General features: G+C 39.6%; 1 protein-coding gene across 2 annotated transcripts in view; it reads left to right on the forward strand.

Moving 5' to 3' along the window:
• The first annotated feature begins 1,450 nt into the window (after positions 1-1,450).
• The window catches only part of mlxipl (MLX interacting protein like), a 36,081-nt gene continuing 11,449 nt past the window's right edge, over positions 1,451-26,082 (forward strand). For both annotated transcript variants that reach the window (XM_072662842.1, XM_072662843.1), the window contains exons 1-7: positions 1,451-1,850; positions 11,251-11,357; positions 11,667-11,749; positions 12,728-12,817; positions 12,924-12,956; positions 19,793-19,967; positions 21,386-21,466. In XM_072662842.1, coding sequence (XP_072518943.1) covers positions 1,501-1,850; positions 11,251-11,357; positions 11,667-11,749; positions 12,728-12,817; positions 12,924-12,956; positions 19,793-19,967; positions 21,386-21,466 — 919 coding nt within the window. In that variant the 5' untranslated portion in view covers positions 1,451-1,500. The remainder of the gene's footprint in view (positions 1,851-11,250; positions 11,358-11,666; positions 11,750-12,727; positions 12,818-12,923; positions 12,957-19,792; positions 19,968-21,385; positions 21,467-26,082) is intronic.

Below are 26,082 nucleotides of genomic sequence, written 5' to 3' on the forward strand. Positions count from 1 at the left end.
TGATAGTTTTGATATAGGCCACTACATTTACATTTAAGGCATTCAGCAGACGCTCTTATCCAGAGCAACTTACAAAAGTGCTTTACTATTTATCCAAGAAAAACCTTGTTTGAATAGACTAATAATTTAAAGATCCTCTAAGTTTAGACTCTACTAAACACAAGTCAATGGGGTGACCACTCTGAAGTCCTCTCTGAAGAGGAGAGTCTTCAGTCTGGGTTTGAAGACAGGGAGCGTTGGACTCTGCCATTCGGACACCCAGGGGAAGCCCGTTCCACCACTTCGGTGCCAGGACATAAAAAAGCCTGGACGCTTGTCTTCCGTGGATTTTGAGGGATGGCGGGTCGAGCCGAGCCGTACTTGAAGCTCGAAGGGCTCTTGGTGCGGAGTAACCGCTAGTTTCTCAGAACCTCCTTAAACAGACTCTGCTCTTTTAAGAAGGGCTGAACCACTGCAGGCTTTAAAGGTGTAACCCCTTCACACTCCAAGGCATATTATGCATCATTTCAGGGACTTCAGTACAAACTGCTGGGGCTATTCTTTGGTAATAGAAGTTTGTAATAACACTTTCGGCCCACCAGTGGGCTATAGGCATTTTAGGAGGTAAAGGTGTAAGCGTAATCATTCAGAGCTGTGTGGAGTAAGAGTCAGAATTGATCATGTGTTTGTTGTGAGTCAGAATTGATCTCTACAAGCTACAAAAATGTATTATATGATCATTAATAATCTACCCAATGCCTGAAACCTTGTTTTACAACCATGTCCAGGCCTTCTTAATACATCTTCACTGGATTGCATTTTACACTATTCTACCAACATCTACCAACATGTAGCAAACCTCGTGTAGTTTTACTGGTGGGCCTTGGATAGTAAATGCAGTTGTTATATACCACTGTAAACAAACCAGAGTCAGCATCATTTCTATGAGCCATTTCACACCAAAGCCACTCTTAATGACATTGGGTAAATCTCAGCCATTGCCATATTTTTATTTTTATTTAAAATAATATTAATTATTATAATATTCTAATAATATTATTATAATTATTATAATATTAAAAATAATATTTAATAATTTGAATGGTGGTGTAATTATTCATATGTAATAATATTTAAGGAAATGAGCTTAAATAATAATTATATTCCCAAAATTAATTAATTAACAGTCCATAACTGTTGCTGTGCTTTTCCATAATGCCAGACTGCTGAGTCGATTGACCGAGGTCAGAGGTCAGTTTACGGTTTTTTACATATCTAATTCAGCGCAGGTTTGGCACTTTTGTAAAAGGGGTGATTTCATTTTACTGGTAATAATAAATATTAATAATATATTAATAAATATTAATAACGCAAATTTAACCCGGTTTAAATCGACGCAGAAAATCTCGAGTAGGCGCTGAACCGGGCGCGAGGCTAACAGGCGCGAGGCGTGGTTCCCCCCTAACGGCTCTCCGCCTGTTCAAACCGGCGCTGCTGGGAAACCTCGGCAGCGAACCAGCCATGGCGAAGATGGACCGGATCTCGCCAAAGTTTTCCGAGCCCCCGAAAGCGACCCCAATCGCGGACTCCGAGTCCGAGTCGGACCCGGAGGACAGCTGCCCGTGCGCCGAGGCTGTCTGGAGCCCCGTTAGCCGGGCGCAAGTCATCCATAGCGGACACTTCATGGTGTCCTCCCCGCACAGCGACTCTCTGGCGCGGAGACGGAGGAGCGGAGCCCCCGCAGACTACGACTTTGACAGCGCGAGCAAGCCGGGCTGCCACACCTACAGCTTCGGGCCCTTGAGCTCCAGGAGACTCAGCATAGACCCCACGCTCACCCGGCTGTTCGAGTGCATGACTCTGGCGTACAGGTGAGAGCAGGGGATGGGGGCTCACTCTGGGGGGAAGCAGCGGGGCTATCTCGGCTCTGTGGCTGGAAACAGCCCAATGGACTTTACCTGGTGTTTTATTCAGGGCTTATTTATTTTAATTTGCCCTTATTTTATGCATTTTATAAGAAATAGCCAATAAAACATTCCATCCACATGTAATTTTATTTTCCTTTTGGTTTAATAGCTAATAAAAAAGGTTGGCTTTACTTTTAATAATTGTGTATTAATTTTGTTAAATTAATTATAAATTATTTATAGTTATAAATAGTTAATAGTTATATATTAATATTATTTTAGGTTTGTTAGCTAATGGCTTTACTTTTATTTTACTTTACTTTTATAATTAATAGTAAATAAAACATCACATAAAATTGTATTTTAAATGTTAATTCGCTTGCTTTTATATTTATAAAATATTTTTTTAAATTTATGAAAAATTATTTATTAAATATTAAAAAAGAAATGACCAATAAAACATCACAAGGAGTTTTAATGTTAATTTTAATTGTTTTTTTTAACGAAAGCCTTAATAGTTAATAGTTATAAATAGTTAATAGTTATATATTAATATTATTTTAGGTTTGTTTTCATAACTAATGAGAAAAAAATATATATATACATAATTTTTTATATATAAAAGTTATATATTTTGAAAGACAGTATCAAGGCAATACATTTTTACCCTTTTTATGCATTTATTTAAATAGAAAAATGCAAGAAATGTGTAATTACCTTTTAATTTGACTTGTTTTATGAAGAAAATAGCCAAACAACTTTGATTTTATTAAGAAAAAGACAGTTTCTATTATTTCCTCTTCTTTAAAATAATACATTTTGCTTGTTTTTGTGCTGCTGTAGCTTCTCATACACGTTTTTGTTGTCAGGTTTGTTTTTTACAAATTTCAGTGCTGAAGCTCTTCAGTTGGGCGTAAGAGCACAGACACTAAATATAAACACATTTTGCAGGGAGGCCTTGTGAAATGGCCGATAGAAAGTCCACACAGACACTGAGATGGACTTTGGCAGTAGTTGGCAGCTAAACAGTCAAGCAAAGCTTACAGAGTAACTGAGGTCAGGATAAGACTCCCTCTCTCTCTCTCTCTCTCTCTCTCTCTCTCTCTCTCTCTCTTTCTCGCTCGCTCTTTCTCTCTGTCTATCTATGTCACTCTCCCTGAGGCCCCTCACTCACTTGAGACAGTTTCGACACATGTATTGCTCTTCATGTTGTCTTAACTGTCTCACCCCTGTCCCATATACCCTGCCACTGTCTGGAGGGCTCAGATGGCTTCCAGTTGGACCTATTGTGCACTATAGCCAGTCAAGGTTCAGACCTGTTTTGATACATGTCAAACTCCTGAAGCTCTTTAATGCTTCTTTTTTTAGGTAGGAGAATGGAGCCTTAGTGTTTTCAGGCTTTTCCAAGGATTTTTATTCTGTCGCTTGCTGTATTTTCCCAGCCAGGGAATCAAACGATACTCTACCGTTGAGTCGGTGGTGTTGTTACCCACTACACTGCACCAACAGTTTCCAACCTCCTCTCTGTCTGCTGCGTGTGTAGTGTATAGTCGGCTGTTTAGGTTGAAAAGGTTAACACTAAACAATAAAAAATTAAAAAAGAATAAAGAATAATAAGTAAGAATAAAGAATTTAGTACTTTTTTAAAGAATAAAAGTAATCAAGCTGTAAAATGTCATATGTAGCCTGAGTAGACCTCTATATACAAACTATTATGTACAGATATTATATAAACATTTTCAAAAAATTCAGAAAATCTGTACAGCTGTGCAAATAATATACACCTTATATGGACAAAAGTATTGGGACACTTGCTTATTCATTGTTATTTTCTGCAATCAATGGAATTTATCCTGTTTTTGTTGGAGTGACTGTCTCTACAGTCCAGGGACGAAGTCTTTCTATTAGACTTTGATGCATTTCTTGTTGCATTTCTGTGAGGATTCGATTGCATTCAGTGACAATAGTGTTAGTCATCATAGCGATATGGTAAAAAAAAAAAAAAAACATCAGTAGCGACAGATTCTTATAAATAACTATTCAGATACTCTCCCGTACTGAATAGAGTTATTTTTCCTCAACATCTGCTGCTCTTCTTCTAATTAAACCAGTCTAATTACATTGTTTGTAATGAAACCTGAAGCTGATCAGTGTTTATTAAGCACTAACAGTATCCTCCTTAAGCTTAGAAAAGCATATTGTTTTCACAATAACAAAATATATCATGATACAATAAAATATCGTCATATTGCCCAGCTCTATCCCCATCTCATCCCAAAAGTATTGATTGGAGCACCATCCATCCTTCCAGAGAACACAGTACCACTGCTCCACAGCTCGATGCCTGGCATTAGGCATGGTTCCAATAGATTCATGTTTATTTGCTTCAGAGAGTCTTATTCTATTGACAGTACTTCTCTACAGGGATTAGACAAGCTGTTTGTGTCAGCAATGCATTCATTACAAGGGGTGTCCACAAACATTTGCACATGTAGCGCATTTGTAAAAATTCATTAATCAGTCACCTTTTCGTGTGTTTTGTTATTGCTCTTGACCGTGGAGGTTTTATTGACCCTAAATGTAAGTTGTGCTATCACATCTTATCAAGTAACCTAACTCAGTTGGCATTGCCACCAAGCATTGATTTTCACCTTCAACATTAAGGCTTGGGGAACAACCCTGTCCTTGACGTCCACAGAGAGATTGGTAACTCATATATATATAAAGGTAATTACCTTTATTGTCGTTAGACGTCACACTATATAGGCCCAGTAAAGGCTAGAAGGCTAACGGCTTCTGTCCGTACTCTGCGTGCGCTTCGTGGACGGAATGGGGGCATTAAAGCCTATAGTTCAAGCGAAACACGACCAGACTGGTTTTTAGCTGTTTACACCACTGCCTCTTTCGTATTATTGTAGTAAGTACATTATCACGACCTCCTCCATTGTCACTATGTTTGTTGTCATCAGAAACCTGAGACTCTAAACTGCCCTTCTGTGGATATATTGCTTAACATCCATGCCAGAATAAAGGATGCATAGAAGTATGTGGGCAGTGACGGTTACAACGTTTGAATTGGACATAAAGGGAGTAGAAATGAGGCTTTAGAAAGCCAGGGTCAGCCATGGTATTGCACCTCAGGAGGGGGTAAAGGGCCTTGCTCAAGGGTCCCAGTTAAGCAGACTTCTGTAAGTCCAGTAAAGTGGGTTTTATTGTCATTTCAGCTCTGTACAAGTACACAGTGGAATGAAATTGCGTTTCCACAGAACAAAAGGTGCAACATGAAACAAAACAAGAACAAAACAGTACAGTACAGGACAGACGGCAGAAAGTGTGACATGCAGACATAGGGGACAGCATTAAATTAATAAGACATTGCAATAAATACAATAAATACGACTCATTACTGAGTAGAGGTACTGATTATAATTATGCATAGATTTTTTAACCGGAATGCTATGGGTAGTGTGTGTGTGTTTGGGGGGGGGTGTTTAAAAGTCTGTATGGAAGCTACAACCCTGTGACTAGTAACCACTGATTCCCCACTGACCATGTCAAATATGTACTTCCTTCAGAAGTACGTAGTGAAATCCAATCTTGTGTTTGTGAGTGTTTACAAATGCTCTCCTCCCCCAGAGTTTATGGCCTTGCTTTCTGATATAACCAGCTATAAAGTTGCGGCAATGACTTGACATCAGAGTGAGCACTGAACAGTATCAGTTACTTACCGTACACATACCAAAGAAAAGCACAGACTTCAAAGTGCTTCTTAATTCACCTTTTACACCATTTGTTAATCACTAGCCAACATGTTTTTCCAAGATAATGCTTTTATTAATTAGCAGTCCACTGTTAAAGAGTATTAGGGGCCGATGTTGATACTTTGTGTAATAAAGACATTCGGGCTACTTTAAATTGCACCCATTGCTGACACAGATGTGCAAAAACACACACACAGTTCAGTCCCTGTAGATAAGTGTTGCCCACAGACTAGGACTCTCTGGGGCGGATAAACGTAAACATGTGGTTGTGGGCTAGAGGGATATGAAGTCCCCAGCATTGAGCTGTGGAGCGGTGGTACTGTGTTCTCTGGAATGATGGATGGTGCTCCATCCAAAACTTTTTGGATGAGTTGGAGGATGAGGTGGGGTGGTGATTATTCAACATCTTGACCTCACTTCTGCTCTTGTTGCTGAATGCAATCAAATCCTCACAGCAGTGCTCTAAAATCTAGTAAAAAAGCTTATTCCCTGGACAGTAAGACAGTTACTCCAACAAAAGCAGGATAAGCTCTTATTTAAGACCCTTGATTTCAGAAGAAAAAATAATCTATGAGCAGGTGTCCCAATACATTTGTCTATTTAGTGTACGTATGTAAGGGAACTTTATTTTATTTGTACACGTCTGATTACGTTTATTGATTTTTATATAGCAGCCGCACTGCTTGTGTCCAAAGCCCATTTCCATTCTCAGACAATAAAGTTTATCTAATCTAATCTGAATATCATGTAAATAAAGTATTTCATTAAGTTATTCATTGATCAATAACATTTAAAATAAACAATTGCAACTAAAATGCATTATTTAGTGCCTTGCTTTTTAAGAAAGGTTAAAAGTGGAGGAAAAAAGGAAACATCATGCAAAAGTATGGGTACCTCAAGAGACCTTAATTAGCTTTTTCAGGCAATTGCGTGTTGAGTCATCTTTAGGAAATTTCAATTAAACAGTGAATTCCAATCAAGCTGTTCAGACTGAGTGGTGTTTTATCCAATTTCAATAACACATATGAAAGTGGCCCAAATCGCCCAGATTCAGTGTGTTTTTTGCCGTTTACACTGCCACACAGATAACACAACATGCTGTGTAAATGTAGCCATAGTTCAGTAGCAGCGTTTCAGCCCAGAGTGAGAATGACAGAGACGCCATTCTCCCTGTTACAGTCAGGGGATCATCAACATGTTTTTAGAAGCTGCTGAATCTGTCAGATGCTGATGATTTATATAGGTCATTATCTGATGATATGAATATGCTTCAGATATTATTGTGCCTCTCTGATTATAGTATCTTATGCACCCCTTCACTTTGTGGTCATCACTTTTTAAAATTGCTGGACAGTATCTTAGCAGGCCCGTGCACTGGAGCTCTTAGCTTTAGTGTTAATATCTTCTGCATCAGTGCTCTGCACTTACTAGTTTGCTGAGAGCCAGATGTGTCCTAATGACTTCCCCCATTTGCAGCTTCTCAGTTATCATCCTCAGTGGAGTCCTAGCAACATGCTGAACTGAAAGCTGCCATGTTTCTGCCCACATCAGCTCCCCTGTGATTGTAAGTTGTTAAATGCACTGGAACACTGGGGGAAATGATGCAGAGTGTCAAAAACATGTGGCCAAGGTTGCGTTAAATCGCAGTCATGTGGTTAAGATGGAAAAAGTAGAGTTTATTTGTCATGCTCATTTTTTTTTCCAGCTTACTCATCATTACTGTCATTGCCAATTCCCACCAGCTAGCTGGGACTCACCTATCTCCTATGCCACAATTGCACCAGTGCTGGATGGGTGAACGCTGCTTCCTCCGAAACCAGCTAACTGCCACTGGAAAGTTAAACACTTGGAGGAGAATTATAATGGACAATTTTTTACTTCAGCTACCCGGCCCCCAGGCTGGCTAGCATCATGCCAAGTGACTTGGGGAAAGTGAGGGCCATACTACCCACAAAGAGAGAGCGAGGCTAATTATGCTGTCTCCGACTCCTGTCCACAGATGACTGTGTCATCACTGAGGAGCAAACTCTCTTGAGTCCCCCAGTGATTGGGTCCCTACAGGAGGTCCTAACATTCCAGTGTTCCTGTCCCGATCCAGCATGTTCCACTGATACCTGATATTGACACCTGTTTCATAAATGAAGGGACTCACAAGATCCAGGAACTGCGGTACTATTGTGATATGTTTAGTGACATATTTAGTGTAAAGGTGCACGTATTTGTCACTGTACAGCGAAATGTGTACTGCACATTTAACCCATCTGTGGTAGTGAGAACACACACACACACTAGTGAACTAGGGGCAGTGATTACACACACACACACACCCAGAGCCAGAGCGGTGGGCAGCCAACTCTAGTGCCCAGGGAGCAGAGAGGGTAAAGGGCCTTGTGAGCCCGGGAATCGAACCCACAACTCTGTTATTGATAGCCCGGCGCTCTAACCGCTGAGCCACCACTGACATAAGATCTTAATAATTTATACATCCATGGAAGACACACACACACACACACACACACACACACACACACACACACACACACACACACACTCAGAGTGGTGGGCAGCCAACTCCAGTGGCCATGGAAGCAGAGAAGGTGAAGGGCTTTGCTCAAGGGCCCAACAGTGGCAGCTTGCTGAGCCCGGGTATTAAACCCATAACCCTGTCATCAATAGCCCGGAGCTCTAACCGCTGAGCCACCACTGCCCCTAAAAAGACTGGACGCTTCACGATTTTGCGTGTCATTGTAGTGTATGTTGCGTATTGTAGACTCTATACTGACTTTTTTATTTAGTAGTATCTAAGCTTAGAGGGATCTTTTGTATCCTAGCCAATACAAACTAGCTTAGGATATTTTCTGAGTAAACAGTGAAGCACGTTTGTAAGTCGCTCTGGATAATAGTGTCTTTTGATATTGCCTTTTCTGTGAGCAGACTTTCATGTAGGAACAGAGTGCAGGGCATGCAGTGGCCAATGAAGCTCCATACACACAGAGTGGACTGTGACAGGTGCATAAAAACTACATCATTCCAGCCAGGAAGTTTGTAAAAGTAATGGTAACTTGGTTTCCAGTCCACAACTCTGGTGTGGGAGTATTCTGGCTTTAAACCGAATGAGCGATGCAGTAATGAGCAGAGCCCATTATTGCAAATGAGCCGATATAATGACTTTAAAAACAGTGTAAAAAAGTGGCAAAATAACCATAACCATTCCATCCAGTTTTGTGAGCTGGGAACAAAACCTGCAGCTGGAGAGAGTAATTTGTGACAGCAGGCCATTCTGGATGCTCTTACTTAACATTGGAAATGTAAATGTGACAGCAGATAGTGTAACTCACTATGTGGACAAAAAGATGCTGCCATTAAATATTATTGAAAAAACATGCTGCAAAAATATGCTGATACTTTTCTTAGGCAGTACAGATTGTCAAAAGCACATTTCCTGTTAAAAGTTACTTAAAAGTTTATTACAAGTTTATTCAATGTTTATTGCTCTTTAAAAGGATACAGTTGCAATGCTGTTATATTATTATTATATTAGTGCCATAAAGTGGTCTTAAAATGCACAAATACATACAAACATACAGACATATATACGATAAACGATAACAAAATAATTTATTGTAGTTCCTGTCTGGGACAATATATCATTTAAAGAAATAGTTATTGTTCTTATTGTGCTTCTCGAAGTATATCATCATCAATATTGTCAGAACTAGAGGTGGGCAATACAGCAAAAAGATAACAAATCACAAATCTTCATACGTTCACAACAAAGCATATGTATCATAAATAGCCCATTAGTACCATCTAAAAAAATTGCTGTTGGAAGTTATGAGTACATTGTTATTTATTAATTTCCCAAACTGCACTACACTCAGTTTATCATGACTAATTATGTTTGTAATGAAACATGCAGTTAATCAGTGCTCTTTTAGCATATGCTCAGAAAGCTCATGGTGGCAAACTATCCCAATAACCAAGATCATGAACACTGGTTAACTGCATCTTTCATATTGTATCTTTTATAATCAGTGCATAATTATATATATAATATAATATATATAATAATATGTAATAACTATACAATAATTATATAGTAAAAGGTATATAACTGGATATCAGGCTACTATATACTTTCCTTATTTGATTCATTAGTTGTTTTTAATTGCCATTATAGCCTTTTTTCATAAAAAAATCACCATATTTGTTGCTTCTTGACTTAAGTCCTAGTGTATGTAGTTTAAGGGTCAGTTTTGAAGCCAATGATCAATAACTTTTATTTTTATCCTGGTTTCGTTGTAAAAGTATTTGCAACATCCTGGCCTTTATAACTAAAATACAGATATGGTGATATGGTGTCATCAGGAGACTTGGCCACATAGAGTTGTGTGTCATCAGCGTAGCTGTGGAAAAAGATGTCATCCCTCTTGGCGACGCTTCCCGAGCATGACCAGGTTAAACAATAATGGTCCTAAAACTGAAGCTTATGGTACCCCACTGGTACCCTCATAGTGTTTGGCGGTAAGGTCATGGATAGATACAAAGAATGTTCTTCCAGAAAGATATGAGGTAACTGATACGATAAATGAGGTAAGATAAAAGATGACCTTATAGTATTGCATTTGGTTTAGTAGGTTAGCGGTACAGTCTGTATTTGCAGTCATCCTGTTAGCTATTAATAGCTCCGACTTTGCCTAACTCAGCTGGACAGAAAAACAGTGTGTATGATCCTTTCGACAGAGCAAAGAGGCGATTAAAAACTTATATAACTTATATATATATATATAAATTGGTCATTTGAAATTGATCTAAGTTGCTGAGTGTTAGGATATCCAGGTTCCTTTTCTTTAAATGTGCTGAAGCATTAATTGAGCATATACTTATTTCATGTATAAATAGTATGTGGCTTAGTTTGGGGCACAAATGCTCAGATTTGATGTTACAAGTCTATTTACAACCCTATTATTTTGCCTCAAAATGAAACGCACTGCTTTTTCTTTCACCGCCAGTATCAACAACACCATATTCTTTTGTTGCTGAGTTGGAAATATAAGAAGTCAGTCTGTTTTACAGCCCTGTTTTTGTCATGTCAGATTTTCTTGTGAAGGAGGAACAACAGTGTTTGAGGCTCATGGTTTGTCAATAGTCTCAATCTTTCTCGTTATTCAACTATATTCAGTTTTACAAAAGCTGTTGTAAAATCAGTGGGGAAGACACCAAGCTGTAAGAAGTGATTCCCTGCAGCCGGAATGTTTTTGGATGCTGGATGAAAAATAGTTTTAGAAAGGGAAATCGGAATTGGGTCATGGGAACCCGTGGAGAGTGTCAGTTACTATTTTCTTATGAGTTTCAGCACAAGCCAATTCAAAGATTTTCAATTTAACAACATCCTGTGCACACAATATAGCAACAGATACATAATTTTGTTGTGTTGCCGATGTTTAGTAAGATTAGTAATTGTAATATGCAGCAATTTAATCGTGAAATGGTATTATTTCCTTATCATGCAGCTTTAAATTGAACTGTGAACTGAATCAGAACCACTTTGAGCGAGACTGAATGGACGCCAACTGAGCCTAATCTTTTTTTTCTCTCTGCAGTGGGAAGATAGTGTCTCCCAAGTGGAAGTCCTTCAAAGGCCTGAGGCTGCTGTGGAGGGATAAAATCCGCCTGAATAACGGGATCTGGAGAGCCTGGTTTATTCAATGTGAGTTCTTGTAGTCTGATAAAAACAGAAAATACCCGATTTGTGTCTGAGAGCATGAACAGCAAAAGAAAAAAGCAAAGGAAAGGAAAGTAAAATAGGAAAATGAAGTATAGTCTTGTGCTAGATAGTGATAATGTCATCTTATATCTAATATATATACTGTATAATCTTATATATCTTATATAATACATTATATATTTATGTATTATTCCTAACTTTGTCCTTTATGTATGTTGGGATATAAACATGTTAAATGTTTTTAGAATATTTTACTATGAAATAAAGCTGTTAAATATTAATATGATGTAGATGTGGAGAAAAGGAAAAATCCTGTGTGTGGGTTTGTCACTCCGTTGGAGGGGTCCGAAGCAGACGCCCATCGCAAACCTGAGGTAGGTCATTGCCGAACTGTGATTATTAAATGTAGACATTCAGTTAGGATCATAAATATTAAAACTATAATATAAAAAAATAACCCAGCTCTATTTTATGCTAATTGCTGCTATGTGATTGTGATTTCTAATAGGATAGTATAGTATGCTATCACTAAGCTATCACTAACACTGGTGCGAATTAACATTTGTTGATCGCTCTAGATTAAACACGACATTGGAAGCTTGTAAAGGGCACTCTATACATTTGGTTGAAAGCTTGCTGCAGACATTCACATATACTTTACCTTGTTTTTGACTATTTTAATTCCTGGCACTCAAAGCTGCCACTGCTGACTGAATCCTGGTTCGACCATTGCTTATATTCACAGTCAGTGATATATCTAGAACGTCCAGTCTATATCTATTTCTATTTATTTCTCCTGACGTTGATCATACCCACTAAAATTCAATTCATAATTAAGTTGGCAGTTTATAAGACCCATAATTAGAACCAATAAGAGATAAGACCCATTATTAATAACTAATAACAGAGCGCTTGCTTGGTTGAATCTGCCTAGAAACCATGGGAGAAAATCCTTATTGGACAGTTTTCTATTGGGTGGGTCAAGAAAACAAGAATACAAGAAGTATTCTAGTATTGATCAGCATTCTTCTACCTTATCCTTCAATGGAAAGGGATCACCGATATGTAGATGGTGGTTGATTCTGAACACAGCAATGATACCAGCATGGGACGTGGCTTGTAAATGTACCTGATAAACTGGCATCTCTATATTTCAGACATTGTTATGCTTCAACATTAGAACACACTGACAATCTGACCTGATCAGCTAGTCAATGGCATAGAGGCCTGAATGCTTCTGTATGTTAATTTACAGTTTAGGTCTATTCGAAACTACTGTTTTTATTATATTTGGTTTAATTGTATTTTGGTAATCGCTGCTTCATTCAGTTGTGTTTGTGTTCGGCTTCTAGGCGATCGTGTTGGAGGGAAGCTACTGGAAGAGACGGATAGAAGTGGTCATTAAAGAATATCATAAATGGAGGATTTACTACAAGAAGAGGGTAAGTGGTGGCCGAATTGACCTTATGATGACAGCATTTAATATTTTACGGGTATTTGTGCTCGCACTGTAAGTGATTGAATGATTTTATTCTGTTTCCGGTTCAGAAACACAAAGATCTTGTGCCTGTTCTGCAGAAGGTAAGAAATGAAACCTTGCTGGTAGATGTTACATTCCAGTTGCTGTTCTGTGATCAGTATTTGGTGTTTAGTATGTATTTAGTATTTCTACAGAACATGTTTATTGGACAGATTTCTCAGGTAGGAGTAGGAGTGATGAAATACCTTAAGCCTCTCCTTCCTAATCGAACGTCCTATAAATACCATCCCTACGTTATTTAGGTCCTAAGATTGCGCAAGATAAAGTTCACGCAACCCTCCACCTCCCAGTCCCCTCCCTAATAACCTTGTCATCTATCATCCCTGGCTCCACATATCAGAAGGGGAACTGGCTTCCTACCAAGGCACCTGAACTCAAGCCCAAAATTCTCTCTGAAGGCATGGTCCGAACTAGCAAAGGGATCATATTGTGTAAATTTGAATGCATCCCATTTTTCTGAATAAAAGAGTCTGATGAAATATAATCTAATGATTTAACATGTACCATACATACAGTGGTGTATATCATACAGTATCAGAAATTATATTAAATTAATCATAATTAAATGGGTTCAGTTCAAGTGGGTTCACAGTGAAGGCAAGTGGGTTCACAGCTCAAATGCAAAACTAAAAGCAACTAACTTCAGACATCAAACTCTGTCTCTTGGACTATTGCTATAAGATAAAACTATCTGAGGCTGTATGAATTGAATTGCAACGGTACACTGAAGACTCCTTTCTGAAGTCAACCTTTGGAAGTACCTGGATTTCTGTGTTGATTACTAATAAATGTGGTCTGATCGTTATCTACATCACAGTTCTAGACAAACACAATCTAACTACACTAAAAACACAGAAGCAATAATACTGTTCCTTTCTTATATTGAGTACATTGAGTAAACAGCCACAGTGCAGGCTAGAAAAAGTAAGTGAACCCTTAAATTCAATAACCCCCACCAAATGGTATAGCTGCAAATAAAATTTATAGCACATTTATAAAGCATATTGGAGGTTTCTTGTCTCCAAATGTGGTATCATTATCAATATTTCTGGGATGCCTTGCATGCACAGCACTCCTCAGGTCATGCCACAGCATTTCGGTAATGCTTTGGGTGCCTTTATTTAATAACTGAAACACCTGTGAAGCACATTTTCAAGCTCATTTCCCTAATTCAAATGCCTTTTGCCTGTTAACTCTCAGAGAATCACTTACTTTTTCTAGCCTGAACTGTAGACGTTTACTCCATGAGCTCCATAAAAGACAAGAACAGTGCAGTTTTTAGTGTTGTTAGTTTAATTAGGTCATCATTAGGGTAATTATGTCTCTCTCTCTCTCTCTCTCTCTCCCTTTGTCTTTCTCTCTATTTGTCTGCCAGTCTCTCAATCTCGTGATCCATAGTAAAGCTCATACGAGTGATTGTCTCGATCAGTGACCTTATAGTATTGTATTTGCTTTAGTAGGTTAGCGGCGCAGTCTGTATTTGCAGTGGTCCTCCAGTTAGCTATTAATAGCTCAGACTTTGCCTTGCTCAGCTGGACAGAGAAACAGAGTGTGTGATCTTTCAAAGGAGCAAAGAGAAGGAGAAAAAACGGCAAAAACGTAAACACAAAACTCCACTTGCGTCACTGCAGCTCGTATCTGTGAGAAATAAGTCACTTGATTGCCTTCGATGACAAAAGGGACAAACTCCTGCCTCTGTTCCGCCCGGCTCTCGGAGAGATGTGGATTCACTTTTAATGGCATATAATCAAAGCTGACCCACTTGCGCATATTGTGAACCCACAGCCCTTTTCATGTTTTTCATTTTTTTTTCCTATCCATCTGTGTATATATGAACTTGATAGTCCGACAATGGAACCTCGCTAGGACAATACTAACGAGCGGCAAGCTTTCTGAATGCATCCAGTGTGTGTCTGTGTGTGTGTGTGTGTTTGGAGATCCGGGGAAACTCTTTCCTGGTGACGCACATGGAGCTGTTGATGGTGTTTTACCTATGTACCTCACGTGCAGCCTTCAGTCCTGCGTTGTGTTTTTCATCCTCTTTCTTTCTTTTGGTCACATTATATTTTAATTAGTCTAAAAACAGACTTGGATGACCATAATAATATACAGTTCAGTACTTTTCATAGTTGACATCCATTTATTTTTTTCTTGTTGGTGAGAAAAATGTAATGTAACTAAGTTATAATTGCAACTGTACAATTATTTTCTGATCATCTAATATGTGAATTATTAACTGTTAGCCTCCAGTTGTGTACTTTAAAGAACAAGCCAGTAATACCTGTACCAGTAATATATTGGTGTAGCACACAATCCTATATGACTAGAATTCTAACTATGCACTGTAGCAGCTGTGCTGTGACTCATTTGTCTTTTGATTTTACTCTCAACTATTTCACTAACCCAAATTAAAAGTTAAATCATCAAAAATGTCAGTTTATGGGAATCATAAACTCATAAACTTTTGGTCATAAAGTTTTCAGACAGCTTTCAAAATTGCCAACATCATATGTGAACACATGGCTAGCCCTATCTTAGTATGTAGTCATCTGATTGGCCTAAAAGCACAGGAAATATGTAGTAACAAATATTTTAAAAGATTATATTATTTATTTAAGATATCAAATAAAATAAGACATTATTTTTTTAAGATGGCAGGGTGCTGAATGGGTACCTGAGCCTGTGTGATAGTCACATCACAGGTCATTCAATATCATAGAAGGCAAATTAAATCTAGCCCGTCATGCTACAATGTTTTGTTTTTTATTTTCCGTGATATACCTGCCACAGGCGAGCTCTTACGTGTTGGATTGTTGACTTCTGTCCAGTGGTTTGTATTGCAGCATATATGGCAGACGTGTCCCTTTTTGTCACAAAATGTTTTGTTTGTGACACAAACAATAGGCAGTGGTGGCTCAGCGGTCAAAGCTCCGGGCTGGTAATGACAGGGTTGTGGGTTCGATATCCGGGCTTGGCAAGCTGCCACTGTTGGGCCCTTGAGCAAGGCCTTTCACCCTCTCTGCTCCCCGGGTTCTGCAGCAATGGCTGCCCACCGCTCTGGGTATGTGTATTCCATCTGTGTTCAACACTAATGGTGAATATGATTATCTTGTTTTTTCCAATATAATGCAGCATTTTTTAAACCCAGTTTTCCCCAGTTTTCTCCCTAGTTTTAGAACCCATTCGTTTGTGCTTTTTCACATGTAATGCTCCCCACACGGAGAGAGTGAGGATTAACACATGCCTCTTCCGACACAAATGCAACCAGCCACCCCCTCATTTCGAGCTACTGCCGATGCAACGCCACCAGGCAACCAACGTGCTTGGAGGAAAGCGCTGGGTACCCACCTCTGATGCATTGAATAGCAGACACTCATGCTGGCCAGCATCACACTGGAGTGATTTGGGGAGTAGGAGAACCATCAACCCACCCAGAGAGAGCAAGGCCAATTGTGCTCTCTCAGGCTCCGGTTGCTGATGGCAGCATGACAACATGATATGTTAACCAGTGATCCTCGGGTCATAGTGGCAGCGCCTTCGTCCGCTGGACCAGTCAGAAAACTCAATATTTAAGATGTAGGTTAGGAACAGATGGGTAATACTAAAAAAATACTTGCGGTGCAGTTTTGAACTTGCATGGTTTACATGACCCGAGGATCACTTTACTTTAATTTATATCCAATTAGCTGTCTCAGATCAGATCACTGAAATCGAGACTTTGGCACTGTAAAACGGTCAGTGTATCAGTAGGGGTGGGCAAGGCCACCCTTCTTCCCTCTTGCTGTCTCTGCACGTGAGAGTGAAGGGTAGAAGTGGGTCAGGAACAAAGGGGGCCCGCTGCCTCCATCGCCACGGCGAATCTGCGGAGCACACGGAGAGAAATAAAAAACGTAAATGACATCGGCCAGGGGGGTTTCTGTCTTTCACACATCCCTGTTAAACTGCTCTCGTTAATGCCTCCCAACTACGCACGCAGACTCGTACACACGTGCCCTCAAACCTAATTTCGCTCGGCAGAAACACATCCAGACCAATACTATAATTTGCCTTCTTTTGTACGGGCTGAAAACACAGCATGGGTGGAAAGACGTAATCACTGGCATTTCCGGCTGATTTCGGGCCCCCCTATAAGTACGAGTCCAGTGATGGGCTTCAGTCTGCATGGGGAAAGGGGTGAGGATAACACTGCAGTTCAGACCCTCTTAACAGAGATGCTACGGAAACCTGTCCCCGAACTGGATTTATCCAAAGGAGTTTGTAATTAGCTGTGAGTATTTCACGCTTTCAGATGTTTTACATGTGTGTTGGTGTGTGTGAGCTCAAGCTAAACCTAAATGGTGTAGAACTTTTTGTGAATTTTGTGAAGATGACCAAAACCTAAAATTACACATGTACAGAAATGGTCCCCAAAAACATCATTTGAACCAAAAGTGGTTCTTCAGTTTCAGTGCAGCTCAGTAAGGGTTTGTTTATTAATTGATGAGTTGGTTGAGGGGAGTTGGAGTGTAAAAAAATGTAACCTGTGCAGAACCTCAGGGACAAAAGTTGAGAAACACTGTTCTATGGCTTCGCTTAATAGAACCCTATAAGTGTTCTCTAATCCAGTGATTCCTGGTACCCAGCACTCCAGTGTTGGGCAGTGTTTCTTGGGGCCAAGCACTCCAGTGTTGGGCAGTGTTTTGAAGGCTGTAACTGTAGTGTTTCATGGAGTCAACCACTCCAGTGTTGGACAGTGTTTTTGGAGCTATCCACTGCATTATTGTGTTTTAAAGCGGCAGTTTTGAGCACTGTTTCTTGGGGCCAACCAGTCAACTAATGGGCAGGGTTTTATAGGCTTTCCTTCAATGTTATGTGTTATATTTTTAAGGCCCACTATTTTAGTGTTGTTCTGTTTCTTTTAGTCCAAGCACTCCAGTGTTGCGTAGTGTTTCTTGGGACGCACCATTTTAGTGCTGGGAAGTGTTTCTTGAGGCCACTCACTTCAGTATTGGACAGTACTTTTGAAGCCCATGACTGCAGTGTTTTTTGGGGCCAACCAGTGAATTATTTTGACTGGCAGTATTTTTGACTGGCAGTATTTTTAATGTTGGAAAGTGTTACTTAGGGCTGACCTCTGCAGAGTTGGGCAGTGTTTCCTGACATCCATCCACTCCAGTGTTGGAAAGTGTTACTTGAAGTTCTCTACTAAAGTGCTGGGTATTGTTGAGGCTGATCTGTTTCATTGTTGGCAGTGTTTCTTAGGGCCCACCACTGCAGTATAACTGTGCAGTGTATTGCTAACTTCAAAACTTAGACAAAATCTAGATTTTGAAAAGTACAGAGAGCAACAACAACCACTTACTGTTGATTTGATATCTTGGTCCAAAGGATGCTAGCGGCTGAGAGAGAGCAAACATTTGAACGTGTACTGCTAACATGTTCTGGAGCTGCTTCTGGAGCTGAAGGATGGACAATATATTTGTTTAACAGCATGTTGCAGAAATTACAAAAAGAACAATAGTCATTACCATTGTTAATCACCCTGACTGTTCAGTATTTTCCTCAGTAAAAGCTTGCTATTCCGCTGGATTCATTTATTAGAAGCAGTAGACCTCAAATAAGGCAAATAATTAATGGTACTGTGGTGCCAGGGCCAGTTTAAGGGTAGCCTGGCCACTCCCTATTCCTCTCATTGTTGTAGTGGTGTCGGCAGCTAAAAGCTTTAAACAGTTAAAATATTAACCCCTTTAAAAAACACTTAACAATGTCCATTATTACTGCAAACCTCTACTACCAGAAAATATTCCCACCAGTATGTACAGAAGTCCCTGTAATCACTGAATAATACACCTTAGTGTGTAATAAGCCTGAGAGTGTTAAGAAGTTTTTAATGTGTGAGTTTGTGAAGTACGGACCACGCTTGCTTGGCTGAGGCAAGGAAGGGGAACTCTCGAAATTTGGACTTGATTTCTGGGGGGACTTAATGGGACCCGAAGCCAAACCTTGCAATGCAGAGGTTGAGCATAATTTGGATCATCAGGGGGAGCAGGGGCAGTGGTGAGGTGCGAATTTTCGTCACAATAGGGAGAGGGGAGAGGAGCAGTTTATGGTCTGTGTGGTAATGAGGGGAGGAGTTTGGGCGTGGTCCTAATACCAAACTTTATTATTATTATTTTTTTAATTATGACATAACGCCAGATTTTGTTAGATGGATTTGCCCAGTACCTGGTTTGGCCAATCAGTCCTGCATTAACTGGTGTGTCGGTGCTGGAACTGAACAAATCCATGTATTCTCAGGAACTGCATAGAGGGAAAAAAGGAACAAAACTTTATAACCAGCTCATTAGATATCACTAATTTGACAAATTTGTGCTACATCATAATGCATTAATGTTTATTTGTATTTATTCTGCCTTATTACCCAGCCAACATGCTCATGTGGGGCTCATATGGGTGGAACGTGGGCTAGATGGGTCTCATGTCAACATGTGTTGGGTCCCAGCCCAGCCCACCCTAATCTCCCAGGGGCCCACCTAGGCACTATGTGCAGTGTACAACTCAGATGGGGCCCATGTTTAACCCTCCTGGTCCCATCACTGACACTGGAGGGACCCTGGTGGGCATCCATATGTGGGGCCAACATGGAACCCATGGACAAACCTTTCTGATTCCCAGTTGGGCTACTCACCTGGGTAGTGTGTTTGTGTATGCCTTTTTTTGTTTTGTTTGTTTGTTTGTTTGTTTGTTTGTTTTTTACAACCAGAGCCTCTTACTGCCAAGATACATCAATTTTAACTATTTCCTTGACTGTCCTAAAACTTTTGCATGATACTGGATTAGCACTGGTGTCCAGCATGTGTATAAAACTACAACCTGATTGGTTGATTGTCACCTTTAGACGCCTATCTGCATGACAGGACTGGAGAAATGGTCCGATCAGATGTACCCCGAGCCCGAAGTGACCCCAGAGGAGGTGCCCATGTTTGACTTGGACTGCTTCCTCTCGGATATTTCGGACACACTCTTCACCATGACTCAGAAGCCGTGCCCCTGGTCTGGAGACCGCTACAACAGTGAGTATTGTAGGAACTGCTCTCAGATCAGCTCAGTAGGTGGTGAAATGTAATATATCATTATATAACATTGTAATTATATAGTGGTTTTAGAAGGTTGATTCAGGAAGCAGCTGTTGGTAAAGGTGTAAAATGTATGTCTTTAAAAACTACTAAACTTTACATTTCTAACTGTCCATCTAAAACTACTGTGTAAACTCTGGTAATCGACTGGAAGAAATGCACAGTCAACAATGTGCTTCAAAGAATCTGAACTGCTAGAAAATCTGTTACCTAGAATTATCATTCATGGGTATTATAGGTATCATTCTGGGCTGTTTCCAGAAACCTTCCATGTTTTTGCTGCTGGCCTCTGGAAAGAGGTTTCGTAGTCTTCGATGCAGAACAGTCAGGTTCAAAAACAGCTTCTTTCCACATGCCATAAGACTGCATGTACATATTTATTTATATACATATTAATATTTTACTACACTTTACACTGCACTGTATATAAAAACATCACTGTATTACTACTGCTGCTGACTTCATAACTACCTCGAGCCAGTGCAACAGCTCACTGCTTCCGTCCTTATGCTCACTGTAAGGTGTAAAGTTGAATGACAATAAAGTCTTATCACTTATGTGTCAAAATTAGCCTAAAAATGTAGTATACTCGCTATAAAAATAAAAACATTGCTGTCAAATCCTACACGTAAGCTTACAAATTTCATTGATTGTTTTTAAATAAATAATTAATTTAATATTTTTACAGGATTAAATAAAATATATTTGTACTTTAATGTCATGGCTGATCAGTATAGTTCCTGCAGTTACATTTATATTTATTAAAAGATATTTTCAAATTAAAAGCACAATATTAAAATCATGTTGGTGCCGGAAGAAAATCAGCATTGGACAGATATGAATAAACTGTTCAAAGATCAAATAAACTGATCAAAGATCAAATATTTCAATTTAGTGCACTTGTGCATCCCTATTACAATTTAGGAATGCACTGATATGAGAATTTTGGCCAGTTTAATTGTTTCTAGGCCTATAAATTCAGTAGAATTTGTAAAATTCACATATTTTAGTGCAGAAGTCCAACATCACCTGAACATTCTGCTCTTCAGGAGTTCAATAAATCACACATCAGTTTAAAATATCTGTACATTTTGAACAATTATCTGCAAAAAACATTTGTGATACTTTTGCAAAGCACTGTATGTAACACCCTTTCCTATCCAGTGGTCATGTGAGTTTGTAAACTTCATTCAGGAAGACGCCGCCCCCAAAAACAAGGAACCTAAATGAATAAATGAGTGTGCACATACATGGACACACACTCAAACACACACACACACACACACACACACACACACACACACTAAAACACACAACCACATCCCTGATGATATAACTGTTTTTTTCTTTGCCAGCCTACACTAGTAATGCTGACATGATCCAGCCTGGTTTGACTCCTCTTCAGCCTAACTTGGACGACCTCATGGACACTCCAGGTGAGTCTCTTTACTGTGGTCTCTTTACTGTGGTTACTGTGGTGTTATATTTATATACTAACTTAATACACTGCATTTAAAACTACTACTAAACTACTGCCTTTGCCTGTTTTACCAACATTAAATGGATTCAAATATACACTATATGGACAAAAGTATTGGGACACACCTAATAATCATAGAATTCAGGTGTTTCATTCAGTCCCTTTGCCACATGTGTATTAAATCAAGCCCCTAGCCATGCAGACTGTTTTTATAGGTGTTAATAAAAGTCTGGATGGTTCTAAAGTGCTCACTGAATTCCAGCATGGCTCTCTAATAGAATGCCATCATTGCAACAAGTCAGTTGGTGAAATTTCTTCCCTTCTAGATCTTTTACCTTCAGCTGTAAGTGGTATTATTGAATGGTGGAAGCGTTAAGAGACCACAGCAACAAAGTTACAGAGCGGGGTCAGAGTGCTCAGAGCATAGTGCAGAAAAAGTCTCCAATGCTCTGCAGACTCAATAACTGCAGAGATCCAAACCTGCAATTAGAGCTGCAAAGTGGGATGTCATAAAAGCTCCTTTAGGTGTAATGTGTAGGTGTCCCAATACTTTTGTCCATATAGTGTGTGTATATTATGTTTGTGCACAGAAACAGATGTTTTTTTTCTATATTTTTCCATACAGTAATAATGGCCACGCTTCAAGAGATTTCAATTTACAATTGAATGAAAAAAATGTAAAAGGTTCTGCAGAGTTATTTTATACTGATCTTCAGACTGGTTTGCTGTTTAATTTGTAATTAAGGCTTTCTAGTTTCTTATTTTTGCATTCATGTGACGCAATGCATTTCCTAATATATTCACCTATGATATGTCTTCTGTTGCATTTACATTTAATTTCATTAACTTTCACTTTCAAAACCTACTGCCAAGTAGTAGTGAAGTGATAGTGTAAACCTTAGTAGCATTAGCTTTAGTGTTATACTTTAAACAACAACAGAACTGACACAGAAATGTATGTGTGTCTTTCTGACACCTCATTCATTGTACTTTAGTTAGTCCACAAGTGCACACAGCTGTGAACAGCTGGAGACCAAAATAAGCTGTAATGATATTTTAAAAGATGACTAATAACTAAGTAGAAGTATAAAAAGCAGCAGGCCAAAAAGTACTGATAAACTAGTAATGGGAATGCAGTCGTACTTCTAGGTACAGCATCCAGCATCTATCAGCATAGGTACTAAAGTCCATTTAGGTCTGTTCTTCTGGTTTTTTTTTGGATCCTTTTTAATCCAATACTTGGTCCACATTATAGAAGTTAATAAATTCTATACTGTTTACAAATGTGAGATCCTTCACTTAATGACAGATTCCACATTTTTCTGTCATTTAGCCTAATTATCCTGTAGTCATCACAGTCTTAACACGACAAGATTTGCCCTAATTAAACTCCTAACCAGGGGTCCAGCTCGGTTCTCAGTTCAGCCCAGTTCTCCATTCAGCTCGGTTCTCAGTTCAGCCCGGCTCTCCATTCAGCTCGGTTCTCCGTTCAGTCCGGCTCTTCATTCAGCTCGGTTCTCAGTTGAGTCTGGGTCTTCATTCAGCTCGGTTCTCAGTTCAGTCCGGCTCTTCATTTATCTCTGTTCTCAGTTCACTGCGGCTCTCTATTAAGCTCTGTCCTCCGTTCAGTCCGGCTCTTCATTTAGCTCGGTTCTCAGTTCAGTCCGGCTCTTCATTCAGCTCAGTTCTCAGTTCAGTCCGGCCCTTCATTTATCTCTGTTCTCAGTTCACTGCGGCTCTCTATTCAGCTCGGTTCTCCGTTCAGTCCGGCTCTTCATTCAGCTCGGTTCTCAGTTGAGTCTGGGTCTTCATTCAGCTCGGTTCTCAGTTCAGTCCGGCTCTTCATTTATCTCTGTTCTCAGTTCACTGCGGCTCTCTATTAAGCTCTGTCCTCCGTTCAGTCCGGCTCTTCATTTAGCTCGGTTCTCAGTTCAGTCCGGCTCTTCATTCAGTTCAGTTCTCATTTTAGTCCGCCTCTTCATTCAGCACAGTTCTCAGTTCATTCAGCTTGGTTCTTCATTTGCTCTTCTCTCATTAGTTAATTGAATATTACACATGACAAAGATCATCATCCCCCAAAGTTGGTCTGATTGTCTTGTAGTGTGGCCATAAAGACATCACATAAACCGTAAAAGTCAGAGATGTGACTGATCCCAATGCAGCACAGATGGTTTTACCAGTTTAAGGGGTAATAGGAAGTACATTTTAATGAACAAATGTAGCCGAGTGAAAAGTACTGTCCCTTACTCCTTTATTTACTTGAGTAGTAAGTAAAAGTGTTATTATGTGAAATACCCTGGAAGATGCACATTGATCAGAAGTAATGTAGTTAGTGCTGGGCGATATGGTAAAAATAATATATCACGATATTTAAAGACATTTTCACAATACACAATATTCATCACAATAAATGTGATTGCAGATAAAATGCATCATTAGTGACAGATTTTTTTTTTTTAAATCAGTGATTTTTAATTAAAAATGTGCTGCACTTCATCCAGTTAAGCCAGACTATTTACATTAATTACACTGCTTATAATTAAAAATGTGCAATTGAGCAGTGTTCTTTAAACACTAAACATATCCTTGGTATGCTTAGAAAAGCATATTGTGTATCACAATAACAAAAGTTATCACAATATGAAAATATTGTCATATTGTCAAATTCAGTGAGTTACTATCCACATTTTGATTATGCATGCAGTGCATGTAGAGTGGTGTCCATAGCAATATGTGAATAGCTTGGATTGCATTTAGGGAAGTGCACAAGTTCACTTTCCACTGTAAGAAGACTTACTCATCAAAAAAGCTTTTAAGTGTCCATTTACGATTAGCATTGATTGGTAGAGATAAAAATTTGCCCTGTTGTTGTAGGTCTTCTGATGGTTTGTCTTAGTGCTGTTCTTTTGGTGTCACCTTTGTGGCCCTGTAGTCTTGTTTATACGTAAAAAATCACTTAAGAGGTTAGGCAGGGGTCAGCTGGGACAAAAAGTGGAAGTTGAAGGGGATGTGGTAAACCATGAATGTCTCATCTCAAGATCTTATGGGTGCCACCACAGGAATAAATAGAAAAATAGAGAAATAGACAGAGTGAGAAAGCAGGAGTTTACTAGAGGGCAGCTTTAGCTGCTGACTGATTTTCTGATTTTTCACTCTCAGTCTAGAGTGTCTTAGCATTTTCAGTCAATCGCAAGTAGGTATAGTTTAGAGCAGCATTATGGAAGAATTGGTATCACTTGCTTCTGGGAAAGTGTACTTTACACATGCATTTCTGGACAAGCTGAGAGATACAGAACCGTCAATAAAAGTGAAAGAAGCATGTGGGCTGAGACAGTACTATTACAGTAAATTACACTAATATGACTCTAGTTATGCAGTTTTTTTTATAACCATATCAAAAAAATTTTAAAGTGTGGTATTTCAAACACTGTGCCCATGTGGGGCCTGTGTGGGTTTCCAAACTGGGAACCAGAACATTTTTGTTCACGGGATCCATGTTAGCCCTGTCTAGGCTTGCCCACCAGGGTCAGTGGTAGGACCAGGAGGGGGTAAGCATGGGCCCCATCTGGGTTGTACACTGCACATGGGCCTAGATAGGACTGTAAGGTTGAGGCTCATTTGAGAAGCCCAACTGGGTCCCATTGACAACACATGCACAAACGCACTCAGAACCCATGCCCACCTGGAACCCACCCACCCCTACATTTACCCATGTAAGCTCCACATGAGCATGCAGGCTGGGTCCCTTTTAAACTCTGCAAGGCAGAGGACAATTGGACTTGTGCACCAAAATGCAATGTAACGCACACCTCTACACAAAATCATTCCAAAGTTATTCAACGATGCATGTTTTTTGTCATTGGATGAAAGGTTGACTACAGAGGGTTAAGTCTTTTTCTAATGAAAGAACACCCTATGAGAGAAAAGTCAGACAGAATCCCTTTTACATCAAAGAAGACCCTGCAGAAGAGTATCTGAACTGACTGATGCAGGTCTTTTTTATATGAATGGAGGTCCTTGTATCTCACTGCCTCTGTGATGTAGACGTGCACAGTCCCAGCTAAATTTTCCCAAACCAACCAACAGGCAAAATTAAGTGAAAGGGGAACATGTTATGGAGTTGCTGAAGAGCTAAATTGCTTGACCTCACTTATGCATGCTTCTTGTGTGGTTGGACAGCTATCTGTCCCACCATGAAATGTTAAATGAAATGTTTTGAATGGTGGATTGAAATGTGTGTGTCCTGAAGTGGAACACTTCTCGCCTCAATGGGGCCTGCTGTCAGATTGCCAGGTTGGCGTGCTGAGTGGCGATGTGTGACTTGGCTGGGCAGGGAGCCTCAGATGCTTCAGATGCTGGGAGGGTTTCCACCGCCACATGATCATATTGTGCCAGACCACTGGGTCTGAATAGCACCAGGCCTGGGCAGACAGCGGGCCTGTGTGTCTGTAATTGAAATGAAGTCTCTGTGGCCTTGATGTGCAGCACCAGTCAAAGGTTTGAACACATCTACTAGTAGAAGAGTTTCTTAGTTTGTGATGCTTTCCATATTTTGGAGTGAAAGGGAAGATA

Source organism: Salminus brasiliensis, chromosome 1 (genome assembly GCF_030463535.1).
Source record: "Salminus brasiliensis chromosome 1, fSalBra1.hap2, whole genome shotgun sequence".
NCBI lineage: Eukaryota > Metazoa > Chordata > Actinopteri > Characiformes > Bryconidae > Salminus > Salminus brasiliensis.